Source organism: Quercus lobata, chromosome 2, assembly GCF_001633185.2.
Source record: "Quercus lobata isolate SW786 chromosome 2, ValleyOak3.0 Primary Assembly, whole genome shotgun sequence".
Taxonomy (NCBI): domain Eukaryota; kingdom Viridiplantae; phylum Streptophyta; class Magnoliopsida; order Fagales; family Fagaceae; genus Quercus; species Quercus lobata.
In genome coordinates, this window is record NC_044905.1 from 18,971,075 (window position 1) to 18,994,256 (window position 23,182).

General features: G+C 35.5%; 1 protein-coding gene across 1 annotated transcript; it reads left to right on the plus strand.

The window, feature by feature from the left end:
• Positions 1-22,272, plus strand: LOC115974853 (formin-like protein 6). The gene is made up of 18 exons (XM_031095395.1): positions 1-542; positions 1,891-2,591; positions 4,070-4,291; positions 4,400-6,075; positions 6,190-6,319; positions 9,049-9,120; positions 11,998-12,096; positions 12,239-12,280; positions 13,416-13,496; positions 13,587-13,637; positions 13,748-13,829; positions 17,249-17,343; positions 19,112-19,183; positions 19,288-19,404; positions 20,531-20,599; positions 20,707-20,773; positions 21,486-21,880; positions 21,987-22,272. Exons 1-17 carry the CDS (start codon positions 470-472, stop codon positions 21,668-21,670), a joined length of 3,834 nt encoding a protein of 1,277 aa, XP_030951255.1. The 5' UTR covers positions 1-469; the 3' UTR covers positions 21,671-21,880; positions 21,987-22,272.
• The last annotated feature ends 910 nt before the right edge of the window (positions 22,273-23,182 follow it).

Below are 23,182 nucleotides of genomic sequence, written 5' to 3' on the forward strand. Positions count from 1 at the left end.
CACACAAACACAAACAGAGACAGAGACAGAGACAAACCTCAGATCCTTGGATCCCATATCTCTCTCTCTTAACAACCTCCATTTCTGACTCTTATTTCTTAATATATATATATAGGAATAGAATGTACCTATATAAACCAAACTCTCTCTATATCTCGAGCTCCTTCTATCTTGATTGAAAGCAAAGTCTCTCTGATACACAATAGTGTGAATTTGAAGACAAGGACAACAGCAATACCCAGAAAAAAAAAAGTATTCCTTCAAGACCCAGCAAAATCCATACCTCTTATTCCTGAATATACACATAACAGACACTACCTTCAATGCCATTATGACCGTTCTCAATTTATTTAATGTGGGGTTTGTGTGATCTGAGATGGGGGGTTGAGCTTTGTTGCAATGTGTGTTGTGTTTAAGCGTTCCTAGGTGTTGGGTTTTGGTTGGTTGTTCTTTGGGATCTTGAAAGAACATGGCTTTGTTCCGCAAGTTCTTTTATAGGAAGCCACCAGAAGGGCTTTTGGAGATCTCTGAAAGGGTTTATGGTATGTTTTTCTTTCGGTTCAGTTTACTTGGTTGACCAAAAATGAAAGGGAAGGGGTTGAATATTAATGGGGTTCTCTTAAATTTGTGATTGCCATTTGATTTCAGAGTTGTGAATTCTTATGCATTGGTGTTAATAGTAGTGCTTTTTGACATTATAAGATATATATTGTGTTTAATTCTTGTGAAATACATAATGGTTTGTTCATGGTTTTACATGTTATCATCATAGGCTAACCAGGAGTTGCTAATTTTGTAATTAACATGTGTTTATATATTTGGAGACCAAGATTTTCTCCAATAGTGGAAGCACTAAGAATGTTAATGAATAGAAAGTTGAAGTGGGACTGTCAAATGAACAAAATGGTGTCAGTGTCACAGTCTATAGTAAGGATTTGTTGGTCAATTTTTCCAAAGAAAATCTTTGGGAAGAAAAGAAGAAAAATAGCTGCGTACGTTGTTCTTTCTGGGTGATGATGGAGGTTAGAATGTAAAAAAATTTACCCACACTTGGCAGTAATTTTTTTCTGAGAGAAATGAGGCATAGAGAGAAGGTAATTTTCCAGAATTGCTGCCAACAACTCATTTCAATTGAAATCAGTGGTGCCTTACCCAATCCATGTCGGTGTTCGTCACACAGATTTTGAGTCTCTGACTGGCTGCTGAATTGTATTATTATCTGAAGAGAATTTAAATTGTTTCCTCTGGAAACTTGACCTATTGACAGTCTTTAAGTGAAAACCAGTCAAGAAGAATTCCCAGTTTGTGAACTATCATAATGTTAGAAAATTTCCAAAATCTGCATTGGGAAAGTTCTTAGGGGCTCTATGACCTCTTATAGATTTTGGACGTGCTACATTTGCCAAGGATTGTATTGCAATTAATGTCCTCCACAAATATATGTATATATGTATGCATGAATGTATGTATATGTAGACTGTGTATGTGCATCTGACACACATGAGTGCGTGTCTTTGTTTATGTTCTTCATTTTGTCCAATACTCTGATATATAAATTAGTTTTCTGAAGATGTATGAATTAAATTATTTTTTGATAGGTAATAAGACTTTTATTGAAAAAAAAAAATTGAACATCATGTTCACGATGTTGAACACTTTGAATAAGAAACAAATACAATTTGAATTAAATTGTAATTGGTGCATAAACAAAGAAAAATGACTGCCTTATATATGTAGCCTTTGACGGTTGCCTTGTTTTGAATGTTTTGCAGGAAATGAATGTGTCTTAGATCTGTATATATAAATTACATTGTTCATTTTCATGCTGTAAAAGAATAGACAAATTTTTTTACTTATATGGCTGTGATCACTATGTTTGCACATGTGTAGTATTTGATTGCTGCTTCACAACGGATGTTTGGGAAGAAGATGAATATAAAGTCTATATAGGAGGCATAGTTGGTCAACTCCGCGAACACTCCCCTGATGCTTCATTCATGGTCTTCAACTTTCGAGAAGGAGAGAACCAAAGCCAGATATGTAACATACTGTCTGAATATGATATGACGGTGATGGATTATCCACGACACTATGAAGGTTGCCCGTTACTCACAATGGAGATGATCCACCACTTTTTGAGATCAAGTGAAAGCTGGCTGTCACTCGGGCAACAAAATGTGCTTTTGATGCATTGTGAACGTGGTGGATGGCCAGTATTGGCTTTCATGCTGGCTTCCCTCCTGATTTACAGGAAGCAGTACACTGGTGAACAAAAAACTCTGGACATGATTTACAAGCAAGCACCACGGGAACTTTTGCAGTTAATGTCACCACTGAATCCATTGCCTTCGCAAATCAGGTACCTTCAGTATGTATCCAGAAGAAATGTCGGCTCAGAATGGCCTCCACTGGACAGGGCCCTTACATTAGACTGCGTCATAATTAGATTCATTCCTAATATGGATGGAGCGGGTGGTTGCCGTCCAATATTTAGGATCTATGGACAGGATCCTTTTATGGCTGCTGATCGGACAACCAAAGTTCTGTTCTCGACTTCAAAGAGGAGCAAACTTGTTCGGCACTACAGTCAGGTCAATCTAAGTCTTTTAATTCTTGTATATATGATCCCCACCACCCCACCACCCCCCCCCCCCCCCCCCCCCCCCTACCCTGTCCCCACCCCCCCCCCCCCCCCCCCCACCCCCTTCCTGTGAACTACTGAAGAAAGAAAAGAAAAGAGAAGTGTTGGTCCTGCCAAAGCAGGATCCTGGGGGGATAGCTTGTGAACTGCATATGATGTATCAATATAAAAGCTGTTCTCGCCATTATCATATAGTATATCTGTTGCATTTTTAAATCTTGCTCTTTAATAGTTGCCTCTAATGGAGAGGATATCTACCTTTATAGTTTTTAAATCCATAACGTGATCCCTAATCCCTTTAATATTCACTATGTTCTAGCAAAGGCATTCTCATTAAAGAAGGGGGGGGGGGGTTGTTCCAACATGAACATATCGTGGGTGCTCCTATTGATAAACACATGCTAGTATCATCTGTCATATAAGAATCTACAAAAGGATCTTATTCTGGTCATAGGTCAGCTAATAAGATGAATCAACCATGGAATAAATAGAAAATTTACCCCCTAATAGTTCACATGTTGTTATTATTAATATTATCATCATCATCGTCATCATATATTCATTCATTCATTCTTCATGTTATTGCTAATATATTATAATAATAATATTATTGTTGTTGATAAACTATCACTAGTTTTAAAAGATTAAGCTGATAGAAAATGATAAATTTAATCACTTAACTATTATTCTAACACTCTCCATTCGTGTGTGGGCTAGACTGACCCTTAATAAGTGGGCCCGATATGTGGAATTTTCTACCTTCAATGTGAGGTAGAATGGAGAAAGGGTTTGAACTTAGGACCACTTTCTTTGGTCCTAAGTTCGACTAGTCCTAAAAGCTTAAATTGATAGGAAATGGTGAATTTAATCACTCGACCATTACTCTAACAGTTGTCATCATTATCATCTATTTTATTAGTGAATATATCTATAACACAATGTATGGATAGGTAATTTCTGCTTTAAGAGAGGGAGATTAGAGAAGAACAACTCCATAACAACTCACAAAGGTTTTGTTTAAGCAAGTGGCTTAGTTCTTCTTCATTTCTGGGTATTTTTCGACTTAAGTTTTTTTTTTGGTGGATTTTAATTTAACAAAACTATGCACATATACTTGCTATTTTAATCAAATTTAAACTGGTAGCAGTGACCTTGAAGTTAAGATCAAACCCAGTTTTATAACAAAAATTAGACAGGACTAAGTGGCTTATATACTTCAATTGACTGGGTTGGTACCTTCTCACAATTTAATGTTTAAGATCAACTATCACTTCTTACCCCACTCATGAGCATTAACATTTGCTTCTCATGGTTTATTTTTTCTATATGTTGTTGCGTTGCCTATGAGAATGAGTTGTAAATTGAATTTTCCCCAATTTACATGAATATTATTCTAATGAGATTTCTACTATTATTATCTTATTGCAGGAAGATTGTGAACTTGTTAAATTTGACATCCATTGCCACATCCAAGGTGATGTTGTTCTTGAGTGCATTAGTTTGGATGATGATCTGGAACGTGAACAGATGATGTTTCGGGTTATGTTCAATACAGCCTTTATAAGATCAAATATTTTGATGCTTAATCGTGATGACATTGATGTCGTATGGAATGTGAAGGATCAATTTCCCAAGGATTTTAGAGCAGAGGTATTGATCTATCCTTCACTTATGCTTGGCACAACAACAAATATGTTATTTAGTGGCAATTTATGTGAATTCTGCTACTTCTCTTATTTGATCTGACCTCTTTTTAAGGTTCTTTTTTCGGATATGGATGCTACTGGTCCTCCTATTTCAATTGATTTGGCTGGTTTAGAGGAGAAAGAAGGGCTTCCTGTGGAAGCATTTGCTAAAGTTAAAGAGATTTTCAGCAATGTGGATTGGCAAGATCCAAACGCTGATGCAGCACTAAACGTTATTCAACAAATCACAGCGTCTAATATTCTTCAGGAAAGTCTGGAGGCTGTTTCTGTTCTCACTGCTGAAACAGGTAGCTCGTTGCAAGATTCAAGTCATGAAAAACTAAAATCAGAATCCAGTGCCTCTGAAAACAACATCAGGTGCCTCACATCGGTGGATATGCTCCAACAAATCAAAGTATCAAATGCCATTCAGAAAATATTGGATCCCATGCATTCTGCAGAAGTGGGTAGCTTGTTGCTGGATTCAACTCCAGAAAATCTAAAATCAGAATTAAAGGACTCAGAAAAAATAACCAGGAATCCCACGTTGATGGACCAGGGAAAACAATCTACAACCTCTTTTGAATCATCTCTAGATTCTCTATTAGTTAGGAAGAAGATTGAGCCCCAAGAGTTACGGTTTGCTCTCCAACGGCCTGCCCAACCTAAGATCATATCCCAAAGAGGACCTCAAACTTCCCTATCTACTCCAGTTTCATATTCTAATTCTTTGCAAGGTTCACCTGTGCCTATATCAAGATACCATAGTGCACCCTCAGCCCTTGGCATTACAGCTTTATTGCATGATCATGCTGCATCTAGTAGTGAAGAGGTTAAGCATGCGTTGACAGTACCTTTACCTTCTCCCACTTCTTTGGCTGCTATTTCAAGTACACTCAAACCTGTACAGCCAACTAATGTGCCTATTCCTCCAACAAAAACACCTCCACTGCCCCCTTTCTCATTGCAATCTTCAATGGATGCTCCTACATCTCAGTCAATGCCTCTACCAATTTCAAGTGCAGCAGATTCTTCACCTACCCAACATCCTGGGACCACAGTACAGTCATCATTACCTCCTCCTCCCCCTCCACCCCCTCCTTTAGGGGCATCTCAATCCTTTGCTATCAAGAGTTCATGTACAATCCCCTCTCCCCCTCCTCCACCACCTTCATTGGCTGGGGTGCCATCTTTGTCTGTCAAGAGTTCATTTTCAACTCCCCCACCCCCACCTCCACCTCCACCTCCGCCTACTTTGACCGAAACATTCCCATCTTCCAGTATCAGAGACTCATTTTCAACTCCCCCTCCCCCTCCTCCCCCTCCTCCATCCCCTGGCATTCCTTCTGTACTACCTGTAAAGAACTCAGCAGTTACATCTGCCCCTCCTCCATCACCTCCTCCCCCTCCTCCACATTCTAGATTTGCTTCTGGTCCTAATAAAACATCTTCAGCACCAGCACCAGCACCACCCCCTCCTCCAGCTCTGTTTGTGAATGGGTTAACGAAAGTGGGTAGTTCCGCTCCACAGTCTTCCTCTGTAGTTAGTAATGGAAATGTATCTCCAATTCCTGGACCACCTTCTGGTGCTCCATTCAGTGCAAAGGGACGGGGCTTATCACGTATAGGTTCTAGAAATCTGGCTCAGCCTAAAAAGTCTAATCTTAAGCCATATCATTGGTTAAAGTTGACTAGGGCCATGTCAGGAAGCTTATGGGCTGAGGCACAGAAATCTGATGAAGCTACTAAGTATGCATCTTCATTGTCAACCATTTCTTCCCTCACTTTCTGAAAAGAGTGTTTTCCAGTTCGTACAATTCTTGTGGACATTTAATTGTTCTTATCCTGTCTTGTCTGTACCAGGGCTCCAGAGTTTGACATGTCAGAACTTGAGAGTCTTTTCTCTACTGCTTTGCCAAATTCAGATCATGGAAGCACAGGAGGAAAATCAAATCGCCGTGCCTCTGGACCTAAATCTGAAAAAGTTCAGCTGGTTAGTGTCTAATTCTACTACAATGGAGCTTATTGTTAGTTCTCTACATTTCATCAACTCAAAATTTCTGTTCTTACACATTGCTAGAACTGGCATGACTTGTTTTATCCTTTTAAACAACCAGGCTTGCCTGGTTCTGGCTGGTTATTTTCTCAGGGGGTTGTGTTAGGTTAGGCCCTTTGGCCCATACAGTTAATTACTGTGGGTGAACACTTGAGTTCTTGTGTTTTAGAAAAATCAATATTGGGCATATGTGATAGAATTTATCATCATTAATTAATGAATCTGGTTAGTTGTATAATACCATTTTGATGCAGCAATTTACATTTTACACTGAGGGTGTTCAAATTGCTTTGTAACTGTTGTAATAGAAGTAAGGTATTAAGTGATCATCTGTTCATCAAAATTCTCCTACGTCATAAAAAACAAAAATCTGTTCATCAAAATTTAAATTGTTTGAATCCCACTTAAGGCCCCCAATTATCAGATTTGGTTTCTACTATTTATATGTGTATGTGTATAGATATATTATATTATATTGATAAGTATGTCTCTCTCTCTCACTCACTATATATATAAAATTCTTTTGGGGTGGGGCAAAAGGGGAGAACAATTTTTGATCTTTACTTACATCATATGCAGTATACTCTCCTGGCCACCAGGAAATTGCTTTATCACAAGCTAGTGAGATCTTTAGCTTTTCTTAAAACATATGTTGCATGGTATTTTTTCTAATTTCTATATTTTCCCCTATTCTGACAAACAAATATAGAGAAAATATAAGAGAAAAATAAAATACAACTGGAACCTGTCCTGTTCATGGCATCCTACTTTTCTTTCTTGCAGAGTGTTCTCTCCTGAGTTTTTGATAGACATGAATACATGTTATCAAAGCTCGTTAAAATGTCAACACACTTCCATCCTAAAACTCAATGGGATATGAAAATCATGACTCCTAGTTGTTAGTTTTCTCAAGAGCTCTCTCCTTCTGAAACATGTATCATTCCAACTTGGATTTAAGTGCATGAATTTCCTTTGAAATTCAGGGGAAAAAAGGAAGTGTACAAGGTTGAATATGTAACATATGAAGGTGAGAGAGATTTGTAAAACAGTGGGAGATTGGATGTTAAGTGCATGAACTCTTAGAAAATATTAGGTGTATATCCTTGGAAATTCAGGGGAATAAGGCAGTGTACAATAAGGTTGAATATTTAATATATGAAGATGAGAGAGATTGTTAAAACAGAGGGAGACATGTTGAGTGCATAAACTCTTGGGAAATATTAGGCGGAGAGTGAATTTGTGGTTTCAACCAATTGGGTATGTGTGTAACAAAAGAATAATAATTAAAAAAGAAATGTATTGGAAAATGTAATTGGAGGTGCTGATTATCAAAAGTGCAATAAGGATAGATTGAGAAAACTTTAGCAGCAATAAGTAGTTGTGAATAGGAATTTCAGGGGTACAGCGCTCTTATCCTGTTTAAATAATAAACCCATAACTTTTTGACAAAATAAAATATCTCCTCACATTGCTGCTTCTTGTTGCCCTTTTATGATGCTCTGAAGTGAGGATATAAGGTAATAAAGTGATAGGGGACACGTGGAAAAGGAAGCAGGTATATGAGTCATGTCATTTGAGGTGTTTGAGCTTGAATTTATGGCAAGCTGTAGATGAGGTGGTTGATTGATACCTCCACTGATCCAGTAGGTGTCAGAGGATCTTAGTCTCTTGTAAGAGGCCCTCTGAATGTGGAGTAGAAAATAATGCTGGGGATAGGATAGGGTCTAGAAACAACAACTTCATATTAGGTCACATTTGGGTGATCAATTTAGAGTGATATGGTCATATTACCTGGTAATTGTATTTTTATTTGGCTTATCATATAAATAATTGGAAAATCATTCATAGTGCTGGGTGATGGAGAAATTAGGAAGCACGGGTGCGGATTTGGGTTTGGGGGTGGGTGCGGTGCGACAACTCAGCAATTTTTGAAAAAGTAAGGTGCGGGTGTGGCAGCATACGTTTATTAATAAATTATTAAATATATTTTTTATATATTGCTAAACATATTTTTTTCATATAATGGTAAACATATACCAATTTAAGAATAGTAGATAATAAAGTGAATATTGAATACATAACCATTCCATGATGTTCAGTGAGGCAAAGGAGAGATGGAGGGAGTTTGAGGGAGAGTCGTGGGTTAGAGAGAGAGGAGACGGAGAGAACGAGAGAGTTTGAGATGAGTTTAGGGTTTTTTCTTTAAACTAGGATGTCAAAACGGTGTGTTTTGACAAATTTTTTTATGTTTTTTTTTTTAAACACTTATTTTGGCCCAGATCAGACCGATTCGGGGCCTGTTTTGGCCCATTTCGGACCGTATTGGGCCTATTTGGAAAATGAAAAAAAAAATAATTCAGTCACGGACGCGCATGCGGCCGTGGACGCGTCTGTGCATATCGGACTCGGGTGCACCGACCCAATCGGCGTACCTGTGCTTTCCAGTGGAGAAATGGAACTTCATTCTAAATCTGCACAGACAAATTGTGTGGTGCCTTTTCTTTTATAGGGATAACCTCTTCTTGATTGTATTTTTGCATGTTTGATGATTTTTGCCTTATAGCATCTCGCATTATATATATATATATATATATATGAAATCATTAGTCATCATCATTAGAACATCTAGTTTTGCTATTTCATATTGAATTTATTGGTTCTTGCAGATTGAGCTAAGGCGAGCATATAATTGTGAAATCATGCTTTCAAAAGTTAAAGTCCCTATTCCTGATTTGATGGTAAGCTACTCCTTATGGCTTTTCTCTGCAATTAAACTCTTCTTTCATGGAATTGGAGTTGAGGTTCTATAGAGTTATCTGTACCATTATAATTCTTCTCATTTGGTGTCATCGTTTGAATACCCAAAACAACTCTAGGGAAAATTAAATACTTATTAGAAGTTCAGAGATGTGCAACTAATATTAAAATAGTTGAAGAAAAAGTCAAGAATACTTAATAATATGGGCTTTTAGTAAACTTCTAACCCATGTTCCCTTGTTTCTCCTTCACTCACTCACTCACTCTCTCTCTCATGTTACTAAATAACTTCCCACATAATTCCTTATGTCTTATGCTCACTGTGCTACATTCTCTTTAGCTACACACACACACACTCTAATTTCTTACGATTATAACTACACTTTGTCTATTTTAGCCCCCCAAAAAAAATAAAAGAAAGAAAAAAATAACAGAAAAAGAAAAGAAAAAAAAAAATACTGCACTGTCTATATATAAATAGTGTTGAAAAAGGCAAAAAAAAAAAAAAAAAAAAAAAACCCACATGCACTGTGTGTTTCCACATCTAGTATGGGTTACAGTTTTGAATTGCCAAATATTATGTTTCTAGTTTGTTCATTTTATATAATTTTTGACATATTATTTGACTCCTTCAACCCGATTAGTGTAGCCAATTAATTCCTTTTGTGGTATTCATCTTGATCTCTTGGGCGTGTTATTTAAGTATTTTTCTTGGCATGACTGTAACTATTGTTTGTATCAATTGAATCTTAATGTGTGCACTTTTGGGAAAAAATTGTTGCTGCTTGGACAATGGTGTTTTTTTTTTTTTTTTTTTTTTTTTTTTTGTGTGTGTGCGCGCGCGCGCGCTTATTTACGCCATCTTTTCTAATTATAAACTTGCCACCCTAGTGTAGGAAAAAATCTCTAACATATAGGTACTATATACTAGGATACCTTCCAAATTGTATATTATTTTGGCAGAAGATCAAATGGAGGTCTGGAAACAGGAACTACGGATGTCGTGGATTTTGTGAAGAATGAGTTTGGTTCAAGGTGGAGTTTAACTAGGGCGGCAGTTCAATAGTTACCATATATTCCAACTTTGTAACCATACCATCATGGAGTCTCTTTTATAATCCATTTCCCTCACCATCATTGCCCTTCACCACTGGTCTGCATTATTTAATTACCTTTTCTATTTGACATCATGACTCATCCCATCAATGGAATTTGGTTTCAATATGTTCTCAATCTAGATTTCCAATAACTTGAAATCAGGACAAATTCCAATTTTATCTTCCAGTGTAGTAGAGTTGATTGTGTTAATATTAGCTATTTTATATTAAAAAATTTCTAAATATGTTTATTGAATAGCAAAAATTAGGAAAGTGTAGCTCATGATGTTATTGTTAAGAGTATACAACCTAAAAGCTTAAGCTATTAAGAAGGGATGCCTAACCAGTATGTAAACCCATATCAAATTTTAAACACAACCAATCTGGATTTCTTAGCACATCTTCTCGAGTCCAAGTCCAACCTAGACTAGAACTGAGACAAATGGGGTGGATGACCAAACCAAAACCGAAACAAAAACAAACAGGCTTGCCATGTGGAGTGAAGAGAGAACAAACTGGGATTTGATATTAGAGCATCTGTCATTAAAGCTTAAGCTATTTTGAAAAGCCAACTAGCACATAAATTAACATTAGGTTCTATACATGACTAATATGGGATTCTTTAACAGTTACCTATTAGAAAATTTGTTATGATATTGGAATTGTCCATAATTTGTTTGTAATCTAATGGTCTAATCACTTTTATTTTTGGGTGATTCCATATAATTTTTTTCGTTTTACATAAGATTACTTATTGGTCAAAACTGTTTAGATAGATCTACAAGCAATATAGAGATAGACATCTTCTAAATTTAAGAATTAGTGGCTAGGAAATACAGATACTCCATTTTTGCTAAAGTACCCGTATATACGTCTTCGTATCAGATACTTTTGGGATATTTCTACATGTGTGTCCCAACTGTTTTTTTTAAGTGTCGATATGTTTGGGGATGCTCTCGTGGTACAGCTCAGATATGGCGTAACTCATAACCCAACCCTTTGATAGTTAGAGATAGCCCAAACTTGTGAGGATTTTTGTTTATATTTTTTTATATATTCGTTTCAATATTAAACATTTATCTAGTTATCTTTTATTTACTATGTTGGATCTTAATTTGTATGCTAAACATAATTTAATGGCTATGGATTCACTTTAGTATCCATTATAGCTCTTAAATTGATATATATATATATATATATATATATGCTTATCAATATTTAATAAATAAACGCTTAACAATATATACAAAATATATATAAACATATATGTTATAATTAATTGATACATGTATCTCTACCGTATCCCGTATTGTACCATACCCTTACCTGAAAAATGTACCCGTGCTTAATTTAGTGGAACCAAATGGTTTTTTTTTTTTTTTTACTTAAGTTTCAATGTTTGATAACAATGCATATATGGTAAAATCAGAACATTTTTTTTAATATATATATATATATATATATTATATACACACACACACACTCATATAGAACGATAATTTATATATTCATTTTGCCCATTACTATCTCTTGTACGAGAAGCATTAACTTGTTAGAGAGACTTTTTGTAATATTGTTCATACCTTGCTTGCTTGAATCTTGTTTCTTTTTAGCGCGTCAAAGACACAACTTATATCTACCATCCTTGGATATTGGGGAATTTGAAGTGATGCACAATGAATTATTTAACAGATTTCATCCCATAAAATGAATCTTTAAATTAGCTTCTTACATTATTTCTTCTTTGCCCATGTCATTTAGAGTTTAGTCTTGGCCTTGGATGAGTCAGCGCTAGATATTGATCAGGTTGAGAACCTCATAAAGTTTTGTCCAACAAAAGAAGAGACAGAATTGCTAAAGGTATTGGATTTCTTTTTCAGTTGAAATATTCCATTCTATGTTTGCATATCATACCCACTGAATATTTTATTTCCATACTGTGAGTACTGTACACATATTTTCTCATGTTTCTTTTATGTTGTAATCATGCTTTAATGTTCAGGGTTATGGTGGAAATAAGGAAAACTTGGGAAAATGTGAACAGGTAATGGAGCTTATTTTTTTTGACTTGTAAGTTTTTCTTTGGGTAGCAGGACTGCTGCCACTATTAAATTGAATGTACAGATTGTATGTCTTGAGTTGTACTTAAATTAAGCTTTCAGTAGATCAATATAGGACCAGGAAGGAAGATGCAGAGACAGTCATCTATAAGCTGCAGTTGCACAATTTTTTAGCTTATCATTCACGTTAAGACCATAAAATTTAATCCAAGTGGTCTACCTCCCATGGTAGACCCCAACTGAAGTTGAACCAGCATAATGAAGCTATCAAAAGGGCAAGCCCACAGTTGGATTATTTCAGCCAGAAAAATTTAACCAAAATTTTTTGAGTACAACTAGATCCCTCTTTTGAAGGAAAAAGCAAAGCTTGAGGGAGTCCTTCTGTATTAGTTCTGATACTATGCGTGTGATGTGTATGGGTTAATTGTGAAATTCTGAAAGGATATGTCTAATATCATCAACATAGCTAAAAAAGAAAAAAAGAAAAGAAAAAGAAGAACTTTAAGTCACATGGTGAAAGAACATGTAATTCCAACAATGAGCTACGTGGTGGAAGCCTGGCATGTGAGGCAGTTTTGATCAAAACCCAAAGTTATAGGAGATTATTAAAATATTTATTTATAAAATTAAATGTTAAAAACTTAATTTGAATTTCTTTGAACTTTTGATAATAGTTTCAATTGGAGTAGCATTTCAATATTTCTTGGAACCTTTGGCAAAATAGTTTTACCTAGAGAAAATTATCATAATAATTGTAGTTGATAAATTTTGAAGATAGTGGAAAAAGAAAAACACCACGAGCCACATGGGAAAATAAAGTGGATACTGCTTGTAGTGAGCCATATGGTGAAAGCACATTATACAATGTGTAGCGCTTACCATGAGCCACTTGGGGGATGGACAATGTGTAATACTGAATATATGAATCAATTTTATCTTGATGAAGTTGGGATAATCGCTTTCATAAATATTTCACTTCTCTCTTTTTCTATCATATCTTAAATAACTAACTAGTATGCTTTCAGACAGTTCTTTTGTAGACAGCCTGTATACCATAGTCATTCCCTATGTTTTTCCTTAATTTATTTGTTTAATATATAACAAAATGTTTCCTTACAGTTCTTCTTAGAATTGATGAAAGTGCCACGGGTAGAGTCAAAGTTGAGAGTTTTCTCCTTTAAGATACAGTTCCGTTGTCAGGTCAGATGACAATCTATTTATTAGTTTTCCACATACTTTCTCTTGTTGTTTGTGTTGTTACTTGTTAAGCTTGTCTTGTATTTCTATCAGGTTTCCGACCTTAGAAAAAATTTGAACATTGTCAATTCTGCATCTGAAGTGGTAAGTTACTTTTTTTTTTCCTTTTTTTTTTTTAGATTCTCTACCGTCTGCAAATTTTTTTTTCTGAACAGTTTTATCTCTTACACCATTTTCACTGCTGTGCTTATCAGATCAGGAATTCAGTCAAGTTGAAAAGAATCATGCAAACAATTCTTTCTCTGGGTAATGCTTTGAACCATGGAACTGCAAGAGGTGAGTTAAAACTTAAAATTACATTGATTTGTGTATATTACTTTTTATTTCATCTTGAAGAATTTGAATTTTAGACATATAGTATGCGTTTGGCTCCAGCTTAAAAAGCCAGTTTATTTTACCATTCAGTTTATTTTTGCTACTATTCGTAGGCCCTACTGCACTTTTTGATACTATTTATGGGTCCCACTATACTATTTCAGCTAACTTTTACCTTTATTTGTAATACTTTTAACAAAAAATTTTCAGTTTTAGCAAAATAATGGATTTCAAACAGACCTGTAATTTATCATTTTATACAACAAAAATTATATTTGAAAAGAAATGTTGTAGTAGTGATAAAGCCACTTGAGTTATAAAAGGATATGCATAATATAGGTTTGAAATATGTAAAGAGCGAAAAAAATGTAGAAATTCTAGCAAAGAAAAAAAAGGGAAACTACACTTCATCTTTGGTTTGGGGTGTCTAACTTTTCCTACCTGTATTTTAAAAAGTGACACTTTACTCCCTGAGTTTCTCACTCTCCCCATTAAGCTTCATAACCCACCTTATCACACTTCACTGTTAAAAAATAAGGTAAAGTTTCATTCTTTTTCTTTTTTCTTTCTCTCTCCCTTATCTAACCAATTTCCTCTCATGAGTGGCTTTGGATGGGAATGGTTTAGGCTTTTTGAAGGGGGTGGCAGTTGGGTCTATGGTGGCTGGCCATGGATTCATGGGTTTGATTGGGTGTTTGGGTTTGGGTTTCTTGTGGTGGCTTGGGTGGGGCTTGAGGTGGTGGTGGTAAGGGGTGGATTGGTTTGGATATTTTTGGTAAGGGTACTTATGGACTCATGTCTGGCGTGGTGAAAACGGTTTGTGACTTGTTAACATGCTTGTAGAGGGAGAAAAAAAAAAAAAGAATGGTTTGGATACCCGGATGCCTACCTTTTTGCATGTTTTATTGCTTCAAGAGATTTTTTATGGTATTCTTTTTACATGTTTGATTTTATGATTGTTGCTCTTTTCTCTTTCTTGGTTTCCTCCTTTTACAATCGGTGGATTTTATTGCCTTGTGGGTGTAACGTATGGTGGAGGCAATAGAGTGTAGGGTCTTCCAGGTTGGTGGTGAGGCATCACAAGATGGGCTATAGGGTGGCTCAAGATTTATCAGAAATGGTTAAAGAGGGTAGTGTTAAAGGAATTGAAGGCTACATGCAAAAACAGGCAGCATTGCTTTGTGCTAAGTTTGAGAATGGTTTTCCAGTGAGGTCAGAGCCAGGTTGCATTGGATTCTTTTGGGGATTTTATTAGTTAATAAAGAACCTTAGTGGACTGAAATTTCACTTGATATCGCATCATTTTGTATGTGAATGTACCAATGTTTACCTTGTTTTGCATCTTCCATTGGATGTGTTGTGCATCCTATCAATGCGATAGACGAGGCTTAGACATCTAATCTGAGAAAGCTGTGTTTTTAATCTATGGATTTAGCTGTTCTGATACATTAGGTAAACCTTGTGAGCAGCCAGTAGTGAAGGCTGCTGCTGCTGCTGAGGCTTGTAAGTCCTTCAGTTAGTCTAAGATCTGTTACTTGTGGTCTATTTCTTCTTTCTCCAAAAGGAAGAGAGAGATTGGCCAGATGTGTGAGAGACAAAGAAAAGAAGAAGTCATGCAAACAATGAAGAGTTTGAGGAAAAACATGATAAAATACCAAAAGATTCAGGAATTGTAATCTAGTTTGGATGTGGGGTCTTCTTGGCACCTTACATAGGCTACTTTAGTTAATATTGAGTCTTAGTGTTAAGTTTAGGTTAGAAAGTTGCTGTTTCAGTTTTAATTAAGTTTTACTAAAGTTGGGGTATTTGATAATTTGTAGATTTTTTGGAATTGGCAAAGGCCCATGAGTCTTATTTTATGTTTTGAGTCCCTTTTCGATTTCATTTATAAGTTTTTAAGTACCTAAATTTGTTATTAGGAGTTTTAGTCTTTCTAGGAATAGGTTATTGAGGAGCCCTAGTCTTTTGAGGAAAAGATTTAGCAATAGCCTATATAAAAGCTTTATTGTAGTAAATAATATTTATAAATAGAGAGATTGAATTTTATTAAATTCTAGCAGCTTATTTTAAGCTTTGAGGGTGTGATTGCCTAGTGTATATCTTTCTTTGTTTCTCATTTTATTTATTGTTTTACACCAAACAATCATCAAGTTTATTCAAGATGTTATCTTTTTATTATCTAACCCTACATAAACTGTTAAACCTCAAATCCTAATCAAGGAGCCTAATTTATTGTTGAATTCCTAAAGATCCTAGTCATCCTACATTAAAACTGGTATCAGAGTCCCTTAAGGATTCTATCCTGTGTCAAGAAGTGAGCAATGCACAGATGATTTTAGCCTTATTTTAATGGTGAATTGTGTTGAATTCTAACAAGACAAGCCCAAGGTATAAAGTGTCACTTTTTAAACCACAAATAGGCAGAGTGAAATCATTCCAAGTCAATGGTGGATTAAGTGTACCCCTGGCCCCCTGAAACAAAACAAAAAAAAAAAAAAAAAAAAAAATTAGTATGTGGTTAAGCCCTATTTTGACCACATTCTGGGTCCACTGAGAATGCCAAAAAAAAAAAAAAAAAATGAAGAGGAAAACATAACTTGGGAATTTAGTGTACCTTTAAGTTGCAACTAGGTGTCAAATATTTGTCTTTAGTATTGGAACTGGCTGATCTACCCAAAGATTCTGTTTTATTATAGCTTTACTTTAGCATGATATCAGTAGCTTTTGCCTGAAGAAGCAACCGATAGTTAAGTGAAGCATTTGGCAAAAGCAGAATTCCAGGACGATTGAAGGACGCGAAAATTCTGTTTCTGACCTGAAGCTTTTATTCCTCAAGTCTTTGTTTGAATGGATATATGCTTTGGGGCTTCTGTCTTTTGGTTCTTTCCTTGAGATGCTTGACAGTTGTTCTTTTAGAGTTTAATGTTGGTGTACTTGTTGTACTTGTGCACTCTCTGTGTACATGGGCTATGTCTTTTCTCTTTTTTTAATGAAATATTTACTTGTAAAAAAAAAAAAAAGACAGTACCAATATTCTATCCTTTGGTCAGTTGGAGTTGCATGGTGGAGTTTGACCTGCAACCTCATGGATGCCATTTGGGTCATTCCAAGATATACTGCTTTGTGCTTGAAATAACAAGCTCATGACTGGGTGCTTAAATCTGGGATGAATTATCTATTTTATTAAAGACCTTCTAACTACTCTAAATTAATGTGTATGTGTTTGTGCATTAACATTTGTCTTATATGCTGTGCATTACCTTTTATCTAGATGAACCAGCTATCGAAATTTGCCTTTAGATGTGCAGTACAAATTTTTTTTGAAGTACCAATACCTCTTTCTTTCTTCTTGCAATAATTTTATAACATTATTGATTCAGGTTCTGCAATTGGATTTCGTTTGGATAGTCTCCTTAAACTCACTGATACACGGGCCCGGAACAACAAGATGACTCTCATGCATTATCTTTGTAAGGTAGAATATTGTTCATTTTAGCCTTTGCTGATGCTTATTTTTCTGTCGAGCTTGTCTCATTAGCTTAATTACAGGCACACTTGTTGCTTTGGGATTTTTTGTTGTCATTGGTAATCACATGAGAACTCACTTTAAGTTCCTGCAGACAAAGGTTTCTTTGGTGTAATGTAAGATCAGAGAGTTAAATATCTCCTAATTTGGCATGTCTCTAAAATTGTATTTGTACTATTTGATTGTGCATTTGATGTAGTTAGACATTATTAGAAGGTCTAGATTCCGAATACCTACATTCTATTGAAATATTTTGATGTAGGACAGTAATTGCTACCAACTACATCATATTCCGTCTCTCTCCATAAAGTAAAACTCCTTCCATCCCAAATTTTGTGTCATGTTTCACACAAAACAAAGTTTAAGGAGACTTACATCGACACATTGTTTAAGGATAGAATGGGAAAGTGAACATTTACTTCATTTTACTTTTCACAAATTGAGATCAATTTGGGACTGTTGGATGAAGGAGACTCTCTCTCTCTCTGGAAGTGGCATAAAGTGCTTCTCTAATTAAAGAAATACAGCGAAGTATTAATGGATGGAGAGCTCTTCCTGAAAGAGGACTGAATGGTGAAGAATGAGAAATTGTAATTGAGGGTTGAATATTGGGTGTGTTTGTAAGTTACAAATCCAAAAAGTATAAAATAAAATAAAGGTTGAAATCGAATTGGAGGGATATCCAGTGAGGCAGCTTGATTAAAGCAAGTGAGAGAAATACTATTCTGGGAAGAAAACAACCTCACAAATAGCCATCCTTATGCAGCTTGATAATGGCATTTTGATGGCAAGTTTCAAGTGCATTTGGTGGAGCAGCTTTAACAGTATGGAAAAATGATTGCTAACATCCTACAGAAAAAGGATTTCATCCCCTCTTTGTTTCCTATCAGAGTTGGAGAGAAGAGCATCTGGTTGAAGAGGAGAAGAGGTATTAAAAAATTAACACTTTTGTAGTTGGTTGAATTGAGTCATTAGTGCGGAGGGGTCAGACAAAGCTGTGTCTAACATAGGAAGTTTAATATGTGGAAACTATGTTTGAACATATCCATAACACGTGCCTTTTTAAGTTTAGGGCATTAGGAGTTTGATGAAATTTTGAGCATGTACTCGGTGAAAGGAACTGAATAATGGTCATTATTGGACTTTTAGTACATTATACCTGACACTATATGAGTGTTTCTGGGCTATCTCACCATTGAGATTGATTTGAAGAGAGAAATATTGTAGTTTTTGCAGAATCTGGATCTATTTTCAATTTGTTGTTGGTCGGCATTTGGAGATATTGGTGTTACTGTTAATCTGTGCTGAAGTCTATCCTCCCTTATTTGTGCATATTGAATCATGAAATGGTGAAAGAACAAAAGGAATAAAGTGTATTCAACTAGGCTTAACCTGAAGTTGTTTATTATCTCATTTTGCTCAAGTAAGCCTTAGCATCAATTAATTATTAGTCTGCTACATGGACCCATTTGCACCATCCAGTCATATGGAAGGTCATATTTTATTACCAGCTATCTGGGGCTCCTTCAGCACTTGACTAATCCCTGGGTATATCTTTGATGATCATATTCTTCCCCCATTTTGTCCACGTCATGTTGGTCTTATTTTACTGTTTTTGGTCCGATGAAAATAAAAAAATTTGGGACTTTTGCATGCTTCTGTTCAGGGAAATTTGTATGTATCTCTTTATAATCAATTTCTGCTTGGCAAGCTGTAGGTGCTTGCTGAGAAGTTGCCAGAACTTCTAGATTTTCATAAAGACTTAGTGAATTTGGAGGCTTCAACAAAGGTATTTTTTTTTTTTTTTGCTTCATTTTTTGGGTATTATTTTTGTGGAACAGTTCATTTTCCGTATAACGTGTCTTTGTTGCTAAAAGTTTTATTACCATGCAGATACAATTGAAATATCTGGCAGAGGAAATGCAGGCCATTAGTAAGGGGCTGGAGAAGGTTGTACAGGAATTGACTGCCTCAGAAAATGATGGTCCTGTGTCTGAAAAATTTTGCAAGGTACTCTGCAATGGCTGCATATGTGTTCATGTGTGTGAGTAGAGTTTCTCTATGTATGTTGCTGCATGATATCCTGCAGCTGATAGATGCATTGCTTTGAGACATGCAATAAGCTTCAAGAGTTCTATTTCCAGTTGTACCTTGAAAGTTTATTAACTGGACTTTTGCCATAGACCAATGGTATCTGTTACATCTGTAAACCCTGTCTAGGATGTGATTTTTTGTAATCTGTGGCAGCAGATATTCTCTAGACTTTTGGACCTTTTGAATGGTGGTGTGATTGCACATATTCACTATAGATTCCAGATCAGAGTTATTCCACATTCAGAGTGAAAAAGTTAATTATCTCAGACTTGGATACTTCATAATATTGTGGAATGGGAGACTGAGGGAGGGGGGGGGGGGGGGGGGGAGGATGGCAGGACATAATTTTAATCTTTATTTATATTAGTTGCTTTTGAAGGTCTGGAATCAGAAGATGTTCCTCTATACTACTCAAATTCCTAGGTCTCAAAATCAGTTGCATTATTGATTGTTACAGAAAGCTGAAACAGCAAAAGTTACATTACATGACATGTAAGATAAAACTTATAAAGTCTGGCTGTAATAATAGTGTTTGCTTTTCCCGTTATTTGTAAGTTGCACATGCGGGCCTTAAATCCACAACTTTACCATCTACCCTGTTTTTAAAGGGAAGGTGGTGGCACTTGAGGTAGAACTTATTCACTTGCTATAATAATAGAACTACAAAGATTCAGTCAAAACAATTGAAGCTTTTTATTTATTTAGGGTTTTGAGGGGGGGGGGGGGGGGCAAGTTCAGTTGTAAACTTGACTTTGAATGTTTCTTATTAGTTTTTTTAACTATAGTTAAAAGGTTTCTGACAAGACTTAAGAGTTAATATAAAAGCCACAAAATAATTGCAATATTTGTCACCTTGTGCACTAACATGGTAGAGCATTCTGCTTGATCTACCACCATCTCAAGAAGGCATGGCTTTTTTTCCTGTTTACCTGCCATTTGTCTACAACTGCTTTCAAATCTAAGTTACTTTATTTTAGATTTATTTTTCTTATTGCAATTAATTCAGTTATTACAATTTGATCTTTCATTGGGAAATTTCCAGATATTAAATGAATTCCTCGGTCATGCGGAAGCTGAAGTGAGGTCTTTGGCTTCGCTTTATACTAATGTGGTATGTATTGAGTTTATTTTGATGGAATTTGTTTCAGATGCTAGTGTATGCTTGCAAGATGATATTTAAGCATTACTAGACATATATCTGAATTTCAATGTTTTCAGGGTAGAAATGCTGATGCTTTGGCTCAGTATTTTGGGGAAGATCCAGCCCGGTGTCCATTTGAGCAAGGTATTTTCGGTCTTATAGTTTTGATTAGTTTGTATTCCTGTTAGATGTTAAAGAAAATTAAGTCTACCTGTTCTTTATTTCTGATAGGTATCATGTATTATTTTCTTAATTCCCTCGTTTACCTTTCTGCACTCTTGTCTCTGAGCCATGTTTAACATGCTCACTACTAGAAAAGGATCCTCCCTTTTTGATTCTGAAATGGATAGAGTCCATTTTAAGGTGAAGACTTCGTTTTTGCGAATCTATTGGTGAATATGGTGCCATATCATTTAAAACCAATTATCATTCCGTTTTTGGTGGAATTGATTTTGAATGATGTGGCATCATGTACACCTTTAGATGCATGAATAATTAAATCTATACCATGAAATGTATCCTCTCCATTTCAAATCAAATTGAGAGGATCTTGATCCCTCACTTCTTGTCCCATTGGGCAACACTTGACCTTCATGCTTATTCTTTTTATTTTTCCTTTGAGCTGATGAACAATCAATTGCATATATATATATATATATATATTAGCTTTTAGAATTTCTCTAATTGATACTTATTAGGTTTATATATATATATATATATATATTACATTTCTTGGCTCCCAGTTATGCCAAGCAGTAATAACCTTGTGTCTTTACTTTTGCAGTAAACATATTTGCCTTTTCCTTTCTAAAGGATATCATTTTCTGTCTTTAATTTTATTTGGTATGTCTTGTAGTCGTATCTACTCTGTTCAACTTTGTGAGGATGTTTGTACGAGCACATGAGGAAAACTGCAAGCAGATTGAGCTTGAAAAAAAGAGAGCGCAGAAGGAGGAAGAAGAGAAATTGAAGTTAAATGCACCCAAAAAGGGGCCCTTACACTGGATGCAGACTGCCATCAAGAGTGGCAACGTCAAATGATCAAGTGTTACAAAAATTACATTCTGATGAGCAACACAAGATAACATAATTGCCCCATGGATGAAAACACCCTAAAAAGGACTGAGAAAACAAACCACAACTGGCAGCACTGATGTTGATGACATGGAGATTGTTTAATCTGAATGGTAAGGAGGATAAGCAGTTAATGAAATGCAGGTGGTGCATGGCTGGGAGAGTCATTTTTAAACAGTAAGCCTTTTACACCCCTTTCAAGTTTTGGAACTTATTTCACTTTATGAATATTGAGATTTATGTTTGTTTTATTTTTAAAAATGGTTTGTTGTTTTTGGAGCAGTTGTGCTGGAGTTGAAGGAGTCCTGTTCGATGAGCTACTTTTATGAAGCTCTTTAAGAATTATGTAGTGTAAATCTGTTATCATCATTTTTTACTGTGTATATATTTTTTGATTGATAGGGATGTAAATGTTGATATATATACACACATGGATAGTACATAAAGATGAGTAGAGAGCAATATTTTCTCCTCTTGAAAGTAAGCAATTATCAAAGATGAGTAGAGAGCAATATTTTTCTCCTTTTTCACCCAACAAAATTGATATTACGTGAGTTGTTTTGAACTGACTCTCTGATCTCTTCTATAATATTAACTATCTGTCAGATCATTGGCTTTCCTTCGGAATCTACACCCTTCATCACCAATTTGGCATCCCCTTCCACTTATTATATCTTAGGCCAATATTTTATTGGTGTCAACTCCACAGCTTTTTTAAGGGTCAGGGCTGCTGCTACTTCAGCTGAACACGCAGTAAAATTGGACGGCCATGCTTTCTTGGCCTCACCCTTGTGGATTCTAACTGTTACTATACAAAGCTTGGTCTTGCTTCCAAGTTGCATCAACATTCAAAATTTTTATTTATTTATTTATATTTATATATTTTTTTATGTGGGACAGCAGCAGAAAATTTTATTACTAAAATAAAATAATTACAAGTATAAAGAAAAAACAAAAAAGTATACAATGTAGCATAGACAAGGAGAGATCTAAACTCTTAGAGACAATTACAAACCAAATTTGTTTTAACAACGTGAGGAAAGACATTAATACGAACTTAGAAGATGGCCCATGTTTTCCACAAATCCACCTTAAGGGGTATGTTTGGTTGGGGCGATTTTGGGGAGGATGGAAAAAAGAGTAGAGAAAATAGGTAGGAGGAGTGTTTGGTTGGGATAGAGAAGGGAGGAAATAATAGTGGAGCTCAGTTATCTTCTCTCTGAGCCTACCAAAAATTGATCTCTCCAAATTAGGGAGAAAATACAAGAGAGAATGTGAGGTTTTTGTTGGACGAAATTGCCCTTGCAATATTTTTCATTATCTTTATCTTCTTTGCCTTTCTTTTTTTTTTTTAAAAAAAAAAATTTTATTTTATGTGTATATATATATATATATTTATATATATTTGCTTTCTTGTGTTTTGTCCGTTTCTTTTATTCTCTCTCTCTTTTATTTTTTTTAATAGAACTGTGTTGGTGT

Excerpts from the sequence above, each read along its gene's own strand:
- LOC115974853 (XM_031095395.1), top strand. The coding sequence starts at position 470 with ATGGCTTTGTTCCGCAAGTTCTTTTATAGGAAGCCACCAGAAGGGCTT. Across the intron at positions 6,320-9,048 it reads AATCTGAAAAAGTTCAGCTG|ATTGAGCTAAGGCGAGCATA; the intron begins GTTAGTGTCTAA and ends TGGTTCTTGCAG. Across the intron at positions 19,405-20,530 it reads TGTCTGAAAAATTTTGCAAG|ATATTAAATGAATTCCTCGG; the intron begins GTACTCTGCAAT and ends GGAAATTTCCAG.